The 20,885-nt window shown below is 48.8% G+C and overlaps 1 protein-coding gene across 3 annotated transcripts; it reads right to left on the reverse strand.

The window, feature by feature from the left end:
• Positions 1-2,906: 2,906 nt before the first annotated feature.
• On the reverse strand, positions 2,907-20,070 carry LOC142302773 (E3 ubiquitin/ISG15 ligase TRIM25-like). Of its 3 annotated transcripts, none has more exons than XR_012752972.1 (2): positions 18,429-20,070; positions 2,907-5,385 (listed from the first exon to the last, which is right to left on the reverse strand). XR_012752972.1 is itself a non-coding variant. In XM_075343884.1 (2 exons), the coding sequence occupies exons 1-2, from the start codon at positions 19,899-19,901 to the stop codon at positions 10,258-10,260; spliced, it is 1,602 nt and encodes a 533-aa protein (XP_075199999.1). In that variant the 5' UTR covers positions 19,902-20,070; the 3' UTR covers positions 8,475-10,257. The 3 variants fall into 3 exon arrangements, 1 of the variants encoding a protein (XP_075199999.1); XR_012752971.1 differs by having other exon boundaries at positions 2,907-6,351; XM_075343884.1 differs by lacking the exon at positions 2,907-5,385 and adding an exon at positions 8,475-10,872 and having other exon boundaries at positions 18,915-20,070.
• Between the last annotated feature and the right edge of the window lie 815 nt (positions 20,071-20,885).

Here is a 20,885-nt window from a genome sequence, read left to right on the forward strand (position 1 = left end):
CGCACAAGAAAGCGCTATTTCCCATAGACTTTGCTTGAAAATCAAAACGCATGCATTTTTGCATTAAAACGCTGCTGTTCAAAACGCTGCGGAAACGCATGAAAAAAAGCAAAGTGCGCACACAGCCTTACCCCAATTGCCAAGGCAGCAAGGCAATCGGGAAGAGCGAGGTAAAGCTCCGGGATTGTCACATCTAATGGATGCGACAATTCCGGGCAGCTGGAGGCTGAAATTTTATGGCTGGATCTCCCCAGCCTGAGAATACAGCCCCAGCTGTTAGCTTTATCTTGGCTGGGTATCTAAATTTGGGGGAACCGCACGTCGTTTTTTTAAATTATTTATTTAAATAATAATTTAAAAAAAGTTGCATGTGGTTCCTCTTAGGCCGCAGTCACACTTGCGAGCGACTTGCACGAGTCTCACATTGCATCACACAGCACGGCCGCACACGCTCTCCTGACAAGAGCGGGTCGGCTGCATGTAGTTCTATGCGTTGGGCCGTGTCTGGTGATGCGATGTAAGACTCACACAAGTGTGACTCCAGCCTCACACGAGCCGTATGACTCACACGAGTATCGGATCGCATCACCTGGCAGCCGCACACTCTCCGGACATGAGCATGCAGCTGCATAGAATTACATGCACCTGTACGCTCCTGTCAGGAGAGTGTGCAGCTGCCGGGTGATGCGATGCGAGACTCGCACAAGTGAATGACTCCAGCCTTATTTTGATACACAGCCATGATAAAGCCTGACAGCTGGGGGCTGCAACCGTGGGCTTTATCTGTGCTGGGTATCAGATACGGGGACCCTGCACCGATTGTTTTATTTATTCATTTATTTTTATACCATGATACTCACCTGCAGACATTTGCTCTGTTTTCTCTGCCCACCAGCTGTCATGGCGCCTGTGATTGGTTGTTGTCAGCTGACATGCTGCCACTCAAGGTGGGGGCGCGTCTAACCGCAACCAATTACACGTGCCTATGGGCGGGGAAAGCAGTGAATATTCAATGATGGTTAATTGTCGGATTTGGAAGGGAATGTGTGACCTGGAAGCAGCTTGCCGCCATGAGAGAGCATCAGTGAGTATACCTACCCCCCTATCCACTTCTACAAACATTTTTAATCTCTGGTTTCTGGTTCCCATAGACCTATATGGGTACCAGATTCCGGAATGGATCCAGGTTTTTTAAAAATTTTAGCTGGGACCGGCCGGTCCCGGTTTTCTGTCAGTTCGCCCAGCTCTACTTGTGAATACCGGGCAGTGCTCAGGAGCACACTATCACTCCTTGACACTTAAAGTACCCATATACAATATCTTGTGATTTTTAGGATTTAATGACATAAAATTTATTAATTTTTTACATTTTGGACTATATGGTAAAAAGTTTATTCATAAAAGTATAAAATTAAATATAAAAATGCATGAAAAGAAAGCCAGCTTACCAGTTCAATTATTGCTGGTGAATCCCGTTCCAGGACTGAGATGAATCGCACGGACAATGGTGGGAGCTCACCGCACTCATATAATGAAGCAAGGAAAAGGGGCAGGGTCCGGCGAATAAGGAATTCCAATGTTCACGAAAAGTAACTTTAAATCCTTTATATTAAATTATTTATATTAAAAGATCCAGGAAACAAATATACAGGCAGTATTGTGTAGCAGTCACCCTGAAAGTCTACGTGATTAAGCCTTCTTCATGGCCATTTGCTGGACACTATGCCTTTTCCTTCCTTCATTATATAAAATTAAATGGTGTAATCTATTTTTTATAACTTTTTAATAGTGATGGGCGAGCACTAGAATGCTCAGGTGCTTGAATCAAGTATAATGGATGGCAATGGAGATTTTTAGTCATTTTCCATTTTCCAGAGACCCCTGCTTGGTACACGGGAGGCCTCTGGGTAAATTCCCCTTCACACATTCATGCAAAAAACAAACGTTTTGCACGGTCCTTGGGGAAGGTGTGTAAGGCCATATGTGTGTCCGTGTGTGTGTTCTACTTGTGCTGTCCGTGTCAGCATGAACTTACCTGTCTCCGGCGATGCTCTCCCATTTACTTCTGGGTCCTCTGTTGCAGTCAGTACAGTGAAAATTCATGAGCATAATGAGCGGGACCGGAAGCAACAGCAGTGTCAAAGACAGGTAAGTATGGAAATTCTTTTCTTTTTTAAGTGCCATGTTTCTCCGGAACATGTCACACGGATCACATCAGTGTGTGGTCCATGTGACATCCGTGCTGCCAGCAGAAAATGGACATGTCACCATGTTGAGCACAAGGACATGCATATGCTCCACACGGATGTGTGTGCGAACCCTTTGATTTTAATGGGTCTACTTGTGATCATGTCTCCAGTACGTGTGGAAACAGACATCATACGTACCGGAGACACACAAGTGTGAAGGAGGCCTAAGATGTAAAGAGGAGAGAGAGGCTCAGCAGACAGTATCACACAGGATAAAGGCCACTTTACACACACAGATAAATCTTTGGCAGATCTGTGGTTGCAGTGAAATCATGGACATATTGTTCCATTTGTACACAGCCACAAACCTGGCACTGATTGTCCACAATTTCACTGCAACCACAGATCTGCTGCAGATTTATCTCTGTGTGTAAAGTGGCCTTACGATTAGATACACAACTGAGTAGACGGAATCACAAATAATGGGATTAGATACACAACTTAGCAGACGGTATCACACAGGATAGGATTAGATACGTGGCTCAGCAGACAGGATCTCACATGATAGGATTAGATACAGTGCCTTGCGAAAGTATTCGGCCCCCTGTATTTTTCAACCTTTTCCCACATTTCAACCATAAAGATAAAAATTTTAATGTTATTGTGAAGAATCAACAAGTGGGACACAATTGTGAAGTTGAACGAAATTTATTGCTTATTTTATTTAAATGACTGATGATGATAAATATAATCCACCTGTGTGTAATCAAGTCTTCGTAAAAATGAATTATTATCAGCTACATGGATATCGTATGTGCCATGTTTCATATCTATAGAAAGCTAAAATCATGATCGGAAATAAGGCATTAATATATCCCACTTAGAATCTCCAGGGGGGCACATATTCTTAAGACTGGTGATCTTATTTTTGATACCTAAGCCACATCCAATTTACCAGTCCCCATCTTAGGTCATTAAGTGGCGTGACTATTACCTAGTAAGCAGATTCTGATATAGAGCCATTGTTCAATTCTGTGCAGTATAGCGTGCTGTAAACCTGCACCATTTCCTAATTGGAGGGCTTCACTCCGCAGAAATCTGCGCTATTCCTGTAACTTTCGATCCAGTCATTTTTTTTTGTTATCGCTTTTATTTTTATGTAATATATCTATACTCTATTGTTTTCTCCCCTTTCTACCTGATGGGAGTTTGTCACCATAACTCACTTGACTGGGAAAATGCTCACATTCTATGGTGTCTTGAACATTGAAGTGGTTTCTCTTCACAGATGAATCCCGGTTTTCACTATACAGGTCAGATGGCAGACTGGTAAATGGAGGTCACACCAAATACTGACAGTTTTTTTTTACCTCCCTAAAGCCCCTCCATATTGTAAAACTGCACATTATAGAGTGGCCTTTAATTGTGGCCAGCCTAAGGCACACCTGTGCAATAATCATGCTCATCAGCCTAAGGCACAACTGTGCAATAATCATGCTCATCAGCCTAAGGCACACCTGGGCAATAATCATGCTCATCAGCCTAAGTCACACCTGTGCAATAATCATGCTCATCAGCCTAAAGCACACCTGGGCAATAATCCTGTTATCTAGTCAGCATCTTGATATGTCACACTTGTGAGGTGGATGGATTACCTTGGGAAAAGAAAAGTGCTCATTAAGGCCTCTTTCACACGTACGTGCCTCCGGTATGTGTTTGACAGTTTTCTCACGTATCGGAGACACGTACACATGTAGAGCTATGTATTCCTATGGTTTTGGACACACGTAAGTATTTTCGCACGGAACATGTGTCCGTTCCGTACTTCCGTGTGTTTCTCACGGCAACATGTCCGTTTTCTCTCCAGCATCACGAGTGTCACACGGAACGCAAACGTGTCACACGTAATGCAAACGGACCACACGGATGTGTTCCGTGTGACACGCACCGGAGAAAAGACATGTGTCTATGAGAAAAAAACCCTCACCTTCTCCTGCCCTGCTGTCTCTGCCGCTGCTGTCACTTGCTTCCAACCGCTGCTCATTATGCTCATTGAATATTCACTTCACTGCGGCCGGAAGCAGCAGCGGCAGGAAAGGAGACCGAAGATCAGCACCACGGACAGCGACGCCAGGGACAGGTGAGTAGATAGTTCCCGTTCTCCCTGTGTTATCACAACTAACACACGGAGAACACACGTGTGCCATACACACAGCTCACCGAGGGCAATACACACCTTTGACACGTCTGTGAAAAACGTGCGTGATTTTCATGGACGTGTAAAAGAGGCCTAAGGCTATGTGCACACTAGAAAAAGGATTTTTCTCAAGAAAATTTCTTAAGACATTTCTTGAGAGTGAAGGATTAGCGCACCTGCGTTTTTACCGCGATTTGGTGTTTTCGATGCGTTTTTACCGCTGGTTGCTCCCTGCGTTATTGTACCATTATCTATGGCAAATAACGCAGTTAGCTGCAGAAAAGAAGTGACATGCACATTCTTTTTCTTAAGAAAATCTACTGAAAGAATTTTCTTAAGAAAAAAACGCAGTGTGCGCACAGCTAATGTTTTTTGCCATAGGTTTTGCTGGGGAATGTCTGCAGAAAGGTTACAAGAATTTCTCAAGAAATTTCTGCAACAAAAACGCACCAAAAACGCAGATAAAAAACGCAGTGTGTGAACATAGCCTTAGACATATTTGTGAACAATATTTGAGAGAAAAATACCTTTTCTGTCCAAAGAAAAAAATCTTAGATCTTTGAGTTAAGCTGATGATGAATGGGAGCAAAAACAAAAGTGTTGCGTTTAGATTTTGTTACGTCTGGGTGGTGGAAACTCTGGACCGTACACCGTTTTCTCCTGAGGAGGCAGCCAGGCCGGTCACCCCACCCGAGGGTCTTGATGCACGGCAGCCGAAGCACTATTGGTAGCCAGACAGTCCATAGGGGAGCTGGAAAGGTGGATGTTGCTGAACACACGGAGTTCTGGACGGTAGTCCGGGTGACGAGGCTCAGGGTCCAAGGCCGGGTTGAAGGGCCAGGCGGGATCCGGAACCTGCTGAGCGATGGGACGGGTCACCGAACGGAGCCAGGGACTGGAGACTGGCAGAGCTGCAGAGGTGGTGGAACATCCGCCGAAGTCACCGTCAGGGTGCTGGAATGGACGTGGTTCGGAGCGGCTGGCGTGGCAGGACAGGCTCTGCGAGACAGACAGGGTTAATACAGGGCAAAGCAATACGGGGACCTGAACTCCTAGCTTACTAAACACGTAGAACAGGCCCCGCCCACCAGGAAAGAGAATCCTAATATACCCTGTACCTGCCAATGCAATTTCCTGTTTCAAGGTGCTGGCCCTTTAAGAAAGGGTCAATGACCGCGCGCTCGCCCTAATGCGCATGCGCGAGGCCCGTGTGCCAGAAGCCAGTCCAGGGAGCGGTGCAGAGGAAGCAGGGGTGCCCGGCAGGGTGTCCCACGTCGCTGAGGAGCGCCGGGAGCGGGGAGCTGGACGCATGGAGGGCGCAGGCGAGGAAGAGGAGGCCGGGACCGGAGTGGTGAGTCGGGGACGCTGCCGGGAAGCGGGGAGCGGGCCACGGGGACCGGAGAGCGGGGCACGGGGACTGGGAAGCGTGACAGATTTCTGTTCTATGTACTTTTACAATGGATACAGAGAGTATGCTGGGAGTTGTAGTCCAGTAACTCTGTGCAATATGAAAAAGACGCTTGACCTCAATGTGTTATAATAAACTTTACACAATCAATATCCCACGTAGAAGCCGTCCAAGTGCATTGAGCGGCACCAGTGCACCTCCAGCATAATCTACATATGGCTTCTATGTGATCAGATCTCTACAGAAATATATATATATACATATTTATCTTGAACAAGCGCCTATACAGCTATACTGCTGCTTCCAATAGGAAAAACGTACTCACAGGTTCCCATAATGGTGGCTTTTTAGATAAAACGTGGAACATTAGGACACAGTGTAAATTCTACGGTAATGTAATACACCATAGGAAAATAGTATTCAGTAATATTTAGATGTTATATAGATTTACCACAATAACATACTAACCACTCAGGTTAGACTAGAAAAGGTCCCCACATCAGCCTCCATCACAGGATCCCACCAGATTCCTGAGGAGACAGAGGGTCGGCCTTCCTCTGAGGGGAAAAAAAAGAGGATTCTCCTGTCAACTACAACTAGTTTGTGGAAAAACACACAGGACATGCAGGGCTGCCACTAGGAATTTCAGGGCCCCATACTGCCAAAATTTTTGGGCCCCCTAGAAATTCCTTCCAGGGTCCACCCCCACTCCGCCTCCACCCCTCAAACCTTCCACAGTCTACCGCCACTCTTGCAAAAACATATATGCACACACAATCATGGGCAAAAGGGTAAGCACCCTTGAAGTTGTTCCAGAAAATGAAGTTTTTCCCTCAGAAAATTATTCACACCACCCCTCTTCTTTCCCACCGCTTCTCTCCATAATACACCTTCCCCACCGCTTCTCTCCATAATACACCTTCCCAACCGCTTCTCTCCATAATACACCGTCCACACCGCGGCTTTCCATAATACACTCTATACACCGCCCCTCTCCATAATACACTCTCTACACTGTCTCTCTCCATAATACACTCTCTACACTGTCTCTCTCCATAATACACCCTCTACACTGTCTCTCTCCATAATACACCCTCTACACTGCCTCTCTCCATTATATCTCTCCCATACTGCAACCTATGTATAATATCCCCACACACTCTCTACCCTTCTGTATAATATCTCTCTCACACACACTGCCTCTTTATATAATATCCCCCCGACACTTCCCCTCGGTACAATATCCCCCCACACACCCCGCCCCTCCTTATAATATCTTCAGACACACACTACCCCTGTGTATACTATCTCCTCCCCACACACTGCCTCTCTGTATAATATCCTCCTGGTAAGTCCTCCTTCTGGTATATATATCCCCTTTCTGGACTCTTCCTGGTATGTATGTTCCCCTCCTGGGCTTATCTTGGTTTATTTTGTCCCCTTCCTAGCATATATGTCCTTCTCCTGGTATATATGTCGCCTCCCTTGGTCACTCTTGGTATATATGTCCCCATCCCGGATTATTTGTCCCCATCCTGGTGTATAAAGCCCATCCTGGGTTCCTCCTGGTAAATATATACCCCTGCTGGGCACATTCTGGTATATATGTACCCATCCTGGTTTCTGTACCTTTCTTGGTATGTCCATATCCTGGCATATATATTCCCTTTCTGGGCTTCTCCTGGCGTATTTGCCGCAAAAAGAAAAAAAAAATTACTCACCCTCCCAAGCTTCCACGTTGTGGGGTGTCTCTGAGCGGCGATGCATTTCAGCTGGATATGCGCCTTCTGACACATATAAAGCTGAAGCAAGGGAGGGACTGGGGTCAGCAGGCTCCCCCACCACCCCTGGCGATCGTCCCGCTCCTTTCTTCGGCTCACAGAGTGGTTACCTGTCCCCACCGGCTGCCTAGTTCTCGCCACCACTGCTTTCCTGCAGTAGAGAGACAAGCTCACAAAGTGACCTCTTCACAGTGCTAAATGCTGAGCCCTGCTCTGTCCCACTGATTCTGCCTCCAGCACACATGGTTAATTTGCATGTCATGCAAATTGGCAATGTGTAGTGGCAGTAGTGACATGGCCGGGCCCCTCTGCTATGGCTGTAGACTGGTTAAGAGGGGGGGCCCGGCCAGCCCTGGGCTTAATAAAGTTAAGTAATTACCCTGGGCCTGGCTGAGCCCCCCTCTTCACCGGGCCCCATACACCAGTCACGGTTGTAATGCCCTGATGGCAGACCAGAACACATCGATGACATTCAAGTACTACTTAAGCAAGCATTGTTGACCTTAGGGAGATCAACACCTTCCCGGTGAAAGACCTGGCTAGTTTCCTGCCAGCGTTGAGAAACATGTGATGGTGTCTCCGCGGCTTTCTCATTTGCATACTTCCCAGGGGGCTTTGCTCTAGAATCACTGCGTTGAGAAACACGTGATGGTGTCTCCGCAGTGGATATGTTGATCTCCCTAAGGTCAACAATGCTTGCTTAAGTAGTCTTTTACTAGGCATTGCCCCCACTAGCCAGATTCCTACTCCACACTGATGAGGGGCAAATACCCCGAAACGGCTGTCTGTGGATGGATACCATGTTTGGTATAGGTGGTCTCCTTGACTGGAGACTGCCCTTCCCGTGGTTGTTCCTTCCCGGTGAAAGACCTGGCTAGTTTCCTGCCAGCGTTGAGAAACATGTGATGGTGTCTCCGCGGCTTTCTCATTGACATTCAAATACTGTCCGATTGTTATTCAAGGACACACAGACCTCTATTGTGGAGTTTGATCCAGACTCAAATCAAAATCGGACAGATTGTGGTGATCTTGGACACACCACTCGGATCACAAAACTGCATGGACATGTGAACAGCTGCAAAGACTATAATAGGTACCAGTGCTATCTGTAAAAACCACAGATATAACTCGTGTGCAAAAAAAAAGAACTCTCAATGAGGCCTAAGACACATACTGAATGGAAAGGAAAAGTCTCCATACCTCTCGACCCCCAAAAAATGACGTACACCTCAAATGACTGCAAAAGTTGTCTCCACTATGCTGAAAACCATTTAAATAAGCCACAGAAGTTTGGGGAGCGATAAGAGATGAACCTAAACTTTTTGGATCTTTGGATCAGTGGTATGTCTGATGGAAGAAGAATGAAGCATCCGCTGAAAAGAAATCTCTGAAGTGAAGCATGGCGGGGGCTCAGTGGTGTCTACAAAGAAACATGGCGGAAGTTCAGTGATGCCTATAGTGAAGAATGGAGGTGGCTTGGTGATTCCTATAGTTCAGCAGGTGATTGGCAGACAGTTTCGGAACACATGATCCTCAAAATAGTGCCCTGTAAATGCGCAGTAATGGGTCCTGGCAGTCCGGAAGGTAAGAAGCTGGTGTATAACAATTTATGATTGGACCAGAAAATAAAGCCACTAATTAAAATAATTAATGGAGAAATAAATAAAGCCAAACCATAATGTTTAATACCTGGGAATTACAACAAAGACACATGAAAGAATTATCCACAATGCTACACAAGGATAATTGATGACGGTGCTGACGTTAGTTTCTTATTTGGCAATTATTTATTTTCTGCTTTTCTTACAGGTTTAACATCAACATTTAAGAATCATAGCAAGTAAAATACAATGCAGTGAGGAGCGCTGATGTGAGTACACTTAAAAATAACAAAAAATATGTAAAACTGGCCCAAAAATGGACATCAAGCGGGCACCGAAATATGTTATTGAAAGGGTTAAATCATGTGGGCCATTGATCTCATATCAACAATACACAAATAGTGATGCCCCTCATCTAACTCAGATCACTTCAGCTTGGCCCAAATTGGTTCTGGGCCCCAATCCATTAACCCCTAATAAACACCAGTTACTAATTCAAATTGTTAAAATCAACTGTCATCCCACTTTGATGTCAGTTGTGATGCTCAGAACCCATTTGGGCCAGACTGGAGTGACCTAAGTTTGATGTGGGGCATCACTATCTGTATATTGGTGAGGTGACATCAGTGGCCCATTTAACCCTTTCAATAGCATACCTCAGTGCCACCTTTTGTGCCATTTTTATATTTTTCTAGCTGCTTTTAAGTGTATTCACATCAGGACACCTCTCTCCATTGTACTTTATTGTTGTAATTTTTAAATCTTGTAGTTAAACCTAAAACACAGGAAAACAATTTCCCAATAAGAAAATAAACCAACTTCAATTGTTAATAAATGAGTATTATTCCTAGAGTATATAATCACCAGTATATTATAGTAGCAACTGAAGATATATCACTATATACCTGCACGGCTGATCATACACCCATGGCGTCTAGTCCTGGTGACAGCTGCCATGTAGCGATCATCCCCTGTATCCCACCATCTTATTCATCCAGTTGGTCAAATGATTCAGCTATAAAAGCTTAGTTCTGTCTCCAGCATCTGCCAAGATATCTTACATATTCATAATTTCTCCCAATTACTGTTTACCCCCCAATATCTTTATAGAACCATCATATACAAATAATGCAGCATGAAGGGGCTCAGAGAAGGCGGCAGTGAAGGTGTGTAAGTGTCTGATGGGGTCACACAGCTCATAAAAGGACAACTGCCCGGCCCCATAATCCAGATGTATCCTGATTCTTTCACTGGAGATCTTGTCAGGTAACTGGATCTCTTCACTGTCATGTCTCACTGAAAACTGATTATCATATCTCCTCAAACTCCAGGACTTGTTATTATTTCCAATCAGTGACCGATCTCCACTCCTGTCTATACTGGGATAACAGATCCCCACCCTCCACCCCCCTGACCCACTGCCCTCCACATCCCAGTAATGTCGTCCTGAGGTAAATCCCCTCCTGCTCATCACCTGATTATACTGGAATCTCTCTGTTGTTTCTGGATGTTTCTGGTTCTCTTCTGTGCAGGTCGCAGTTTTCAGGTCGTCTGATATATGGATATTATTACCAGCTGTGTTTACATCCAGTAATATGTCTGCAGGACCCTCCACATAGATCCCCCTCCTTATACCTGTTATTACCTCACATAATGTGTGTAATGTGTGTGAGCAGGGCCGTATTTGGGGTTTTTGCTGCCCTAGGCACTGTCAGTGGTGGCGCCCCCTTCTGATCAGTCAGATTACGGGTATGTGCACACAGCTTTTTTTTTTTTCCAGACAGATCCGCCCTATAACCCGCCCAAAAAACCCAAACTCTAAATATTAAGGAAATGAACTCATACACTGCAATGTAAAACGACTTGCTGTCCATATGTTCAGTCTTTGGAGTTTTTTTAAGCGCGTCAGGTTTCCTCAGACATGAAGCGGCTGACAGTGACCGGTCCATTATATGGCGCCTGCTGCTTGGATGCCGCTTACTAGTTGTGACCGGCCATTATATGGCGCCTGCTGCTTGGATGCTGGTTACTAGTTGTGACCGGCCATTATATGGCGCCTGCTGCTTGGATGCCGCTTACTAGTTGTGACCGGTCCATTATATGGCGGCTGCTGCTTGGATGCCGCTTACTAGTTGTGACCGGCCATTATATGGCGCCTGCTGCTTGGATGCTGGTTACTAGTCGTGACCGGCCATTATATGGCGCCTGCTGCTTGGATGCCGCTTACTAGTCGTGACCGGCCATTATATGGCGCCTGCTGCTTGGATGCCGCTTACTAGTCGTGACCGGCCATTATATGGCGCCTGCTGCTTGGATGCCGCTTACTAGTTGTGACCGGCCATTATATGGCGGCTTCTGCTTGGATGCCGCTTACTAGTTGTGACCGGCTATTATATGGCGGCTGCTGCTTGGATGCCGCTTACTACTTCATTTAAAAAAATAAGTAAAATCCAGTAGCTAAAAGATGTTGGAAAAAACAACCAAGAAGCCACAGCAAAAAAATAAATATTTGCTTCAGGATAAAATGATGACTGTCCTAAAGTGTTTTCTGTCTGAATAATTCCGGGGGTTCACAGACATCTACAAGACGTGTGCACATTCCCTGATAGAGCCCAGAGCCTTCAGATAGTAGTTAAGACCTCCATACACATTAACCTAAAGTTGTCTAAACCCGCCAATATCGACAGGTTCTGCTGAAAGCCCAATGTGAATGGGGGCTCTAACTTCTGATTGTCAGGGGAATAAGGATCCAGCATGTCCAATTACGGAGTGTAGATCCTATTATCCTCTAAATGATAAGCTGCTGTCGGAGATGTCCAGCAGCGGCTCTAATAAAGAACACAGAAACAATTGGCAGAATGAGTGCTCCTGTATATGGGAGAGCCGAGCAAGATAGCTGCCGGCCTAAAAATCAGACTATAGTGTATGGGGGCTTTAGTCTATTACTTATTCGGCTGACAGACATGCAGATAGCTGTATTTTTAGTCCAGCACGCTGACCCTATGTTTTAGGATCAAGACTGATAAGGTAAAGATTACAACAGCCACATGACTATCACCAGAACCACCATCAGTACAGTAATACATAACTAAAACCACACTACATACTATAATACGTAACCAAAACCACAGTTAGTACAGTAATACATCAACAGAACTACTGTCAATACAGTAATATCACCAAAACCACCCTAAACACAATAACATCACCAAACCCACCCTGAAGACAATACATCGCCAAAACCACCATCAGTACATGAATACAATGCCAAATTCACACAGCAATCAAGTGGAGTGTCAGGTTAGACCCATATACATCTATGTATTGCATTAACGTACAACTCTCAGTATGTCCTTAACAATGGTAAGGAGATGCTGGTAGTTGTTACCAGCCACCATTAGACTGTGGACCATATAAGAACCACAATACTGATTAGTCCCAGGCAGTAGACTTAACTTTCGGACGAGATCTTATAGGTTTAGGTCCATTAATTCTGAGGAGATTAGTAGGGCAGAGGTGGGCTCAGTAGGGAGAAGGGGCATCATGGGGTGGGACTTGAGACCCCCACCAATTGCTCAAAAGACCTCTTAAGTGCACAGCTCAGGAGACAGGACTATGAAATTTTACTCCCGGAATCCATTCTGTCTGCATGTTCTGGTTCTGGGAAACACTCGGGGCCACGGTAGTCGGACCCCCAGCGATTGGAAAGTTATTCCCCATCCCAAGGATAGGGGGTAAGTTCCCAATGTGAGAAAACCCTTTAAAGCAGCATTAACACTGCAGCCAAAGATGGGAAACTGATTTATCTAAACAGTGTCCATCACCCGATGCACGACAAAAAACTTTCATTCGTCAGGTGAGATGATTTTTAAGCTGACTTAAAGGGAATCTGTCACCCCAAAATGACACCTAGACTGCGGAAATATTTATATGGTGGGACATGATCTGTGGAGAAATAATCCCACCCATATAGAGTTCAGCTTAAAAGGAACTGGTCACGACCTTTAATATTAAACTGCTCCATTGTCTTGTTAGTCAGAAAATGTGCATCACTTACATTGCGTCACTAACAAGAGGGGGGGCAGTTTAGAATTGAAAAAGGGTGTAACAGGTTCCCTTTAATGTTCACTGAAAAAGCCACATTTGATATGAAAATGAGGACATTTCTGCGCGGCCTAAGCCTGGTGCACGATACCACCGAATATAGGAAAATACTAGCCAGGCCTTTGTCTTGATTAATAGTGATCCATTGGTGGGAGTGAGCACCGTAACACCAGATCTCCTGCTGCACCGCACCCAACACTGTGGCACACTCCAAGCGTCAGTGCATGTGTGCATCCAACACAGGAGGAGCACAGCGGCACACTCCAAGCGTCAGTGCGGGTGTGCACACAACACAGAAGGAGCACAGCGGCACACGCCAAGCGTCAGTGCGGGTGTGCACACAACACAGGAGTAGCACAGCGGCACACACCAAGCGTCAGTGCATGTGTGCATCCAACACAGGAGGAGCACAGCGGCACACACCAAGCGTCAGTGCATGTGTGCATCCAACACAGGAGGAGCACAGCGGCACACTCCAAGCGTCAGTGCGGGTGTGCACACAACACAGGAGGAGCACAGCGGCACACTCCAAGCGTCAGTGCATGTGTGCATCCAACACAGGAGGAGCACAGCGGCACACTCCAAGCATCAGTGCATGTGTGCATCCAACACAGGAGGAGCACAGCGGCACACACCAAGCGTCAGTGCATGTGTGCATCCAACACAGGAGGAGCACAGCGGCACACACCAAGCGTCAGTGCATGTGTGCATCCAACACAGGAGGAGCACAGCGGCACACACCAAGCGTCAGTGCGGGTGTGCACACAACACAGGAGGAGCACAGCGGCACACTCCAAGCGTCAGTGCATGTGTGCATCCAACACAGGAGGAGCACAGTGAGGAGGGGGACACGGCGCTGTGATGTGCTCTCTGCTCACTTCAACAACCTTCCTCATTGAATCGGCAGTCAAATACAGGCAGCAACCAGGTGTCAGAACGTACCTGCATCACATTGCATGCGCACACACGCGGACACTGCAGTCACATTGCATGCGCACCCACGCGGACACTGCAGTCACACTGCAGGCGCACCCACGCGGACACTGCAGTCACACTGCAGGCGCACCCACGCGGACACTGGAGTCACATTGCAGGCGCACCCACGCGGACACTGGAGTCACATTGCAGGCGCACCCACGCGGACACTGCAGTCACATTGCAGGCGCACCCACGCGGACACTGCAGTCACATTGCAGGCGCACCCACACTGACACTTGGAGTGCTACTCTGCTCCTCCAGTGTCAGGACACGTGCAGAAATGCTAAGTGATTTTAAACAGCACTGACTCTCACCTAAGGATGAGGGACTGTCTTTAATATGCAAATAGGACGGTGCACATCTGCACCAAGACATCGGCCGCACCAGGGGGGACAGAACAGTCTGCATATATATAATATTAAGGTAAAACTGTATATGCCAGAGCGACGTCCCCTGTATAAATGTGTCTGCAGATTAATTGCCATTTTGGGAGTAAAAGTAAAATGTCATCGCTCTTAGCAACACATTGTCCTGCGTCTCCCAAGACTCCCCTCTTGTCTGGTCTGCTGCAGCACATGGTGCCCGTATAGGGAATCTGTCACCAGGTTCTGCTCCCCCATCTGAGAGCAGCATAATGTAGAGACAGAGCCCCTGATTCCAGCGATGTGTCACTTACTGAGCTGTTTGCTGTCGTTTTCTCTGCTGCAGATCTCGCAGTTATACAGAGCTCATGAATATGCTGGACTACCTGCAGCACACCAAGTAGTCCTGTAATGATAACTACTGCTGATTAAACAGTGATGTTATCAAAACTACACTAAGCAGACCAGTAAGTGACAACACTGGAATCAGGACCTCTGCCCCTACATTATGCTGCTCTCAAATTAGGTGGCAAAAACCTGGTGAGACTCATAATTCTCACTAAAGAGTAACCACCCGAAGTAAGCCCAAGGCTGTGCCCAAGAATAAATAACTGCCCATCACTGATCTCACAGCACAAAGAATGACCCCACACCGCGTCACTTACAGTATACAGCCTCCACATTCTCTCCTATAACATTTCCACTACACTGCCCCCTCACATGAAAACCCCCACTGTCCTCCCCACTGAATTATACCCTCCAGACCTTCCTCACTTATGAACCTCCACTGTCCCCACCTCTCCATGCAGCCCCCACTTCACTGTCCCCCTCATGATGTCCCCACTCTATAATGAGCCTTATGCTTCGCATTCTGTATACCCAGCCCTTCCAGGCTCCTAACTGAGCGCTCCCCATGCTGCCCCTTCTCCATATCAAGACCCCCCATACCAAGCCCACCATGGTTCCCCTTCCATACCGAGCACCCCCCATGCTTTCCCATTCTCCATACCATGCCTCCCCCAGTGCTACCCCATTCTCCATACCATGCCTCTCATTCTCCATACCATGCCCCCCCCCCATGCTACCCCATTCTCCATACCATGCCTCTCATTCTCCATACTGTAACTCCCATTTGCTATACTGTCCACCACCCTCCCTCATTTTCCCATTCTGCTCCATCCCCCATGCTGCGCCCCCACATCATGCTCCATCCCCATGTTGCGCCCCCACATCCTCCATGTTGCTCCCCCACATCATGCTTCATCCCCCCATCCTCCATGTTGCGCCCCCACATCATGCTTCATCGCCCCCATCCTCCATGCTGCGCCCCCACATCATGCTTCATCGCCCCCATCCTCCATGCTGCGCCCCCACATCATGCTTCATCCCCCCCATCCTCCATGCTGCGCCCCCACATCATGTTCCATCCCCACATCCTCCATGTTGCGCCCCCACATCATGCTGCTTCCCCCCCCATCCTCCATGTTGCACCCCCACATCATGCTGCATCCCCCCCCATCCTCCATGTTGCGCCCCCACATCATGCTGCATCCCCCCCATCCTCCATGTTGCGCCCCCACATCATGTTCCATCCCCCCATCCTCCATGTTGCGCCCCATATCATGTTCCATCCCCCCATCCTCCATGTTGCGCCCCCATATCATGTTCCATCCCCCCCATCCTCCATGTTGCGCCCCCATATCATGTTCCATCCCCCCATCCTCCATGTTGCACCCCCACATCATGTTCCATCCCCCCATCCTCCATGTTGCACCCCCACATCATGCTGCATCCCCCCCCATCCTCCATGTTGCGCCCCCACATCATGCTGCATCCCCCCCCATCCTCCATGTTGCGCCCCATATCATGTTCCATCCCCCCATCCTCCATGTTGCGCCCCCATATCATGTTCCATCCCCCCCATCCTCCATGTTGCGCCCCCATATCATGTTCCATCCCCCCATCCTCCATGTTGCGCCCCCATATCATGTTCCATCCCCCCATCCTCCATGTTGCGCCCCCATATCATGTTCCATCCCCCCATCCTCCATGTTGCACCCCCACATCATGCTGCATCCCCCCCCATCCTCCATGTTGCGCCCCCACATCATGCTGCATCCCCCCCATCCTCCATGTTGTGCCCCCACATCATGTTCCATCCCCCCCATCCTCCATGTTGCGCCCCACATCATGTTCCATCCCCCCCATCCTCCATGTTGCGCCCCCATATCATGTTCCATCCCCCCCATCCTCCATGTTGCGCCCCCATATCATGTTCCATCCCCCCCATCCTCCATGTTGCGCCCCCATATCATGTTCCATCCCCCCATCCTCCATGTTGCGCCCCCATATCATGTTCCATCCCCCCATCCTCCATGTTGCGCCCCCATATCATGTTCCATTCCCCCATCCTCCATGTTGCGCCCCCATATCATGTTCCATCCCCCATCCTCCATGTTGCGCCCCCATATCATGCAGCATCCCCCCCCAGCCTCCATGTTGCACCCCCACATCATGCTGCATCCCCTCCATCCTCCATGTTGCGCCCCCACATCATGTTCCATCCCCCCATCCTCCATGTTGCGCCCCCATATCATGTTCCATCCCCCCATCCTCCATGTTGCGCCCCCATATCATGTTCCATCCCCCCATCCTCCATGTTGCGCCCCCATATCATGTTCCATCCCCCCATCCTCCATGTTGCCCCCCCATATCATGTTCCATCCCCCCCATCCTCCATGTTGCACCCCCATATCATGTTCCATCCCCCCATCCTCCATGTTGCGCCCCCATATCATGTTCCATCCCCCCATCCTCCATGTTGCGCCCCCATATCATGTTCCATCCCCCCATCCTCCATGTTGCGCCCCCATATCATGTTCCATCCCCCATCCTCCATGTTGCACCCCCACATCATGCTGCATCCCCCCCATCCTCCATGTTGCGCCCCCACATCATGTTCCATCCCCACATCCTCCATGTTGCGCCCCCACATCATGCTGCATCCCCCCCCATCCTCCATGTTGCACCCCCACATCATGCTGCATCCCATCCTCCATGTTGCGCCCCCATATCATGTTCCATCCCCTCATCCTCCATGTTGCGCCCCCATATCATGTTCCATCCCCCCATCCTCCATGTTGCGCCCCCATATCATGTTCCATCCCCCCCATCCTCCATGTTGCGCCCCCATATCATGTTCCATCCCCCCCATCCTCCATGTTGCGCCCCCATATCATGTTCCATCCCCCCCATCCTCCATGTTGCGCCCCCATATCATGTTCCATCCCCCCCATCCTCCATGTTGCGCCCCCATATCATGTTCCATCCCCCCCATCCTCCATGTTGCGCCCCCATATCATGTTCCATCCCCCCCATCCTCCATGTTGCGCCCCCATATCATGTTCCATCCCCCCCATCCTCCATGTTGCGCCCCCATATCATGTTCCATCCCCCCCATCCTCCATGTTGCGCCCCCATATCATGTTCCATCCCCCCCATCCTCCATGTTGCGCCCCCATATCATGTTCCATCCCCCCATCCTCCATGTTGCGCCCCCATATCATGTTCCATCCTCCCCATCCTCCATGTTGCGCCCCCATATCATGTTCCATCCCCCCCATCCTCCATGTTGCGCCCCCATATCATGTTCCATCCCCCCCATCCTCCATGTTGCGCCCCCATATCATGTTCCATCCCCCCCATCCTCCATGTTGCGCCCCCATATCATGTTCCATCCCCCCATCCTCCATGTTGCGCCCCCCCCGGGTTGCTTGTTCGGCGCTGTCTTCGGCTGTAAAGCGCTTACCTGCTCCAGGCTGCATCTCCCGTTCTCCACGGTGGCGGTGGCGGTGGCGGCGGCATCTGACATCTTGCTCGGCGGCGGTTCCATCTCCGGCGGCGGCTCCATCTCCGGCTCCATCTCCGGCGGCGGCTCCATCTCCGGCGGCGGCTCCCGTCCTCCTCTGCGCGGCCTCACGCTGCTGTGACCTCTGCACAGTGAGCGCACGGCAGCACGTCGGGGCGGGGAGCGGATTACAGCTCCTCTGACCCCGGAAGTAAGTGCCGGCACGCTCACAGTGTCATTTATATTCGCGTGTTATAGACGCGACTATAAATGACTGTGCGCTCCCTCCCTCCTCCAAAAAGGCGCCGGATTTAATAAAGAGTTTGGAGGAGGGAGGGAGGAAGATTTAAAAAAAAATTATTTTTTTTTTTTTTTAAATTTTGGTTTGGGCGCCGCCCCCCTGGAAGGCGCCGCCCTAGGCACGTGCCCTCAAGTGCCTAATGGCACAGCCACATCCAGGTCATCTCCATCATGGAGCGGTTTATCATGTCCTCCTGTGTCCTCATCACCTCCCTCCTCCTCAGGATCACACAAGTCCCCGGTGTCTGGTTCCTGTAAGACGGTCAGTGGATCAGTCATGTTACACAGCTCCTCAATGTGCCTCATCTTCCTGGACAGCTCGTCCTTCTTTATTTCCAGCTGATGGATCAGAGCAGACAGTGACCGTGACTTTTTCTTTTCCTGCCTGGAGATCTCACTCAGGACCTTCTTCTCCAGGTCATTCACCCGTCTCCTGATGTCTCTAGACAGGGCAGTGACTCTCTTGGCATCTCCAGCTGCTTTTTCTTTAGCTTTGCTCCTCTGCTCCTTCAGACTCTGGGCTCTTTCCTCAGTCTCCTGTCTCTTTGTGGTCAGTTTCTGGAGAACATTTCTCAGTTTCGTCTTCTTCTTCTCAGAGGCCTCATCCAGCATCTCCACCAGGTGTCCTCTATGTTCTCCGGCCAAACTGCAGGACACACAGATACAAGCCGCGTCATCAGTGCAGTAATATTCCAGGATCTTCTTATGGACAGAGCATTTCCGTTTCTCCAGAGAAGTGCTGGGATCAGATAAGACGTGTTCTGGTGATTTGCTGTGAGCCCTCAGGTGTTTCTCACACAGAGAAGCCTCACAGTGTAGACAGGATCTAACAGCAGGTACAGGAGAGTCCACACAGTAAGTGCAGCAGATCCCGGTTTCCGTCTGTGTTGGTGGAGTAATCAGGATATTCTCCATTATGTTACGCAGAGCTATGTCCCTCATCAGCGCCGGCCGCTCCTGAAACCTTTCTCTGCAGTCAGGACAGGAATAAACTCCAGACTCGTCCTGTGTATCCAGCACATGATCAATACAGACCCGGCAGAAGTTGTGTCCACATCTCAGCATTACAGGGTCTGTATAAGTGCTCAGACAGATGGAGCAGAGCAGCTCGTCTCTCAGATCAGCAGACGCCATGGCTGTAGTGATGTGCAGTGAAGACAGAGAACCGTCTCCTTAATGTGAGCCACTGGGAGCTGAGACAATTTTTTCCCGCTGCGAGCTTATTCAGGCACGGCTGGGTCTTGGCGTGCAGGAAAGCAGTAGGTGCACAAATGCACATGTGTGGGATAACAATGACCTGCGAGTCTCCTCCCACTGGAAAGTATACACACATTGTGATTGGCTCATTAGAACACATGACCAGTGACATCATTAAGGTCCTTAAGTTTGTACTGTATATGAGGAGACAAAAAAAATGTTGGATTTGTTTCTCATTGTTCATGTTGTTGCTGTAAGTGGGTCAGTCACACAGTGATCTGAGGGAAAAGCCGAGCACAGAGCCTGGTATATCTCCAGTAACTGAGTATAAGAAGCACAGGTGTATTATTATTATTATACATATTTATTATCTATATATATAATTGCCTTATTCTGTCTGTCTTGCGCCACAATGACGTCATTACAGTGACAACCGTCGCATTGGCAGCTCGGCCCGGCCCCCCACACGCATTGCCCGCTCGGCCATGCCTCCCGCACACTTTGCCCACTAAGCCATGCCCCCCGCACACTTTGCCCGCTTGACCACGCCCCCGCACACTTTGCCTACTCGGCTACGCCCCCCGCACACTTTGCCCGCTCGGCCATGCCCCCACACACATTGGGCACCTATGCACCTTCCCCCAAGACCACTCTACGTATTAGACTCCTCCCCCCAGGACTACTCCTCCTATTAGACTCCTCTCCCCCCAGGACTACTCCTCCTATTACTGCTCTCCCCACAGGACTACTCCTATTGTACTCCTCTCCCCCCAGGACTACTCCTCCTATTATACTCCTCTCCCCCCAGGACTACTCCTCCTATTACTCCTCTCCCCACAGGACTACTCCTCCTATTATACTCCTCTCTCCCCAGGACTACTCCTCCTATTACTCCTCTCCCCACAGGACTACTCCTCCTAT

This window comes from Anomaloglossus baeobatrachus, chromosome 4, assembly GCF_048569485.1.
Source record: "Anomaloglossus baeobatrachus isolate aAnoBae1 chromosome 4, aAnoBae1.hap1, whole genome shotgun sequence".
Lineage (NCBI taxonomy): Eukaryota > Metazoa > Chordata > Amphibia > Anura > Aromobatidae > Anomaloglossus > Anomaloglossus baeobatrachus.

Excerpts from the sequence above, each read along its gene's own strand:
- LOC142302773 (XM_075343884.1), bottom strand. The coding sequence starts at position 19,901 with ATGGCGTCTGCTGATCTGAGAGACGAGCTGCTCTGCTCCATCTGTCTG. Across the intron at positions 10,873-18,914 it reads GAGATGACCTGGATGTGGCT|CAAAAACCCCAAATACGGCC; the intron begins GTGCCATTAGGC and ends TGCCTAGGGCAG.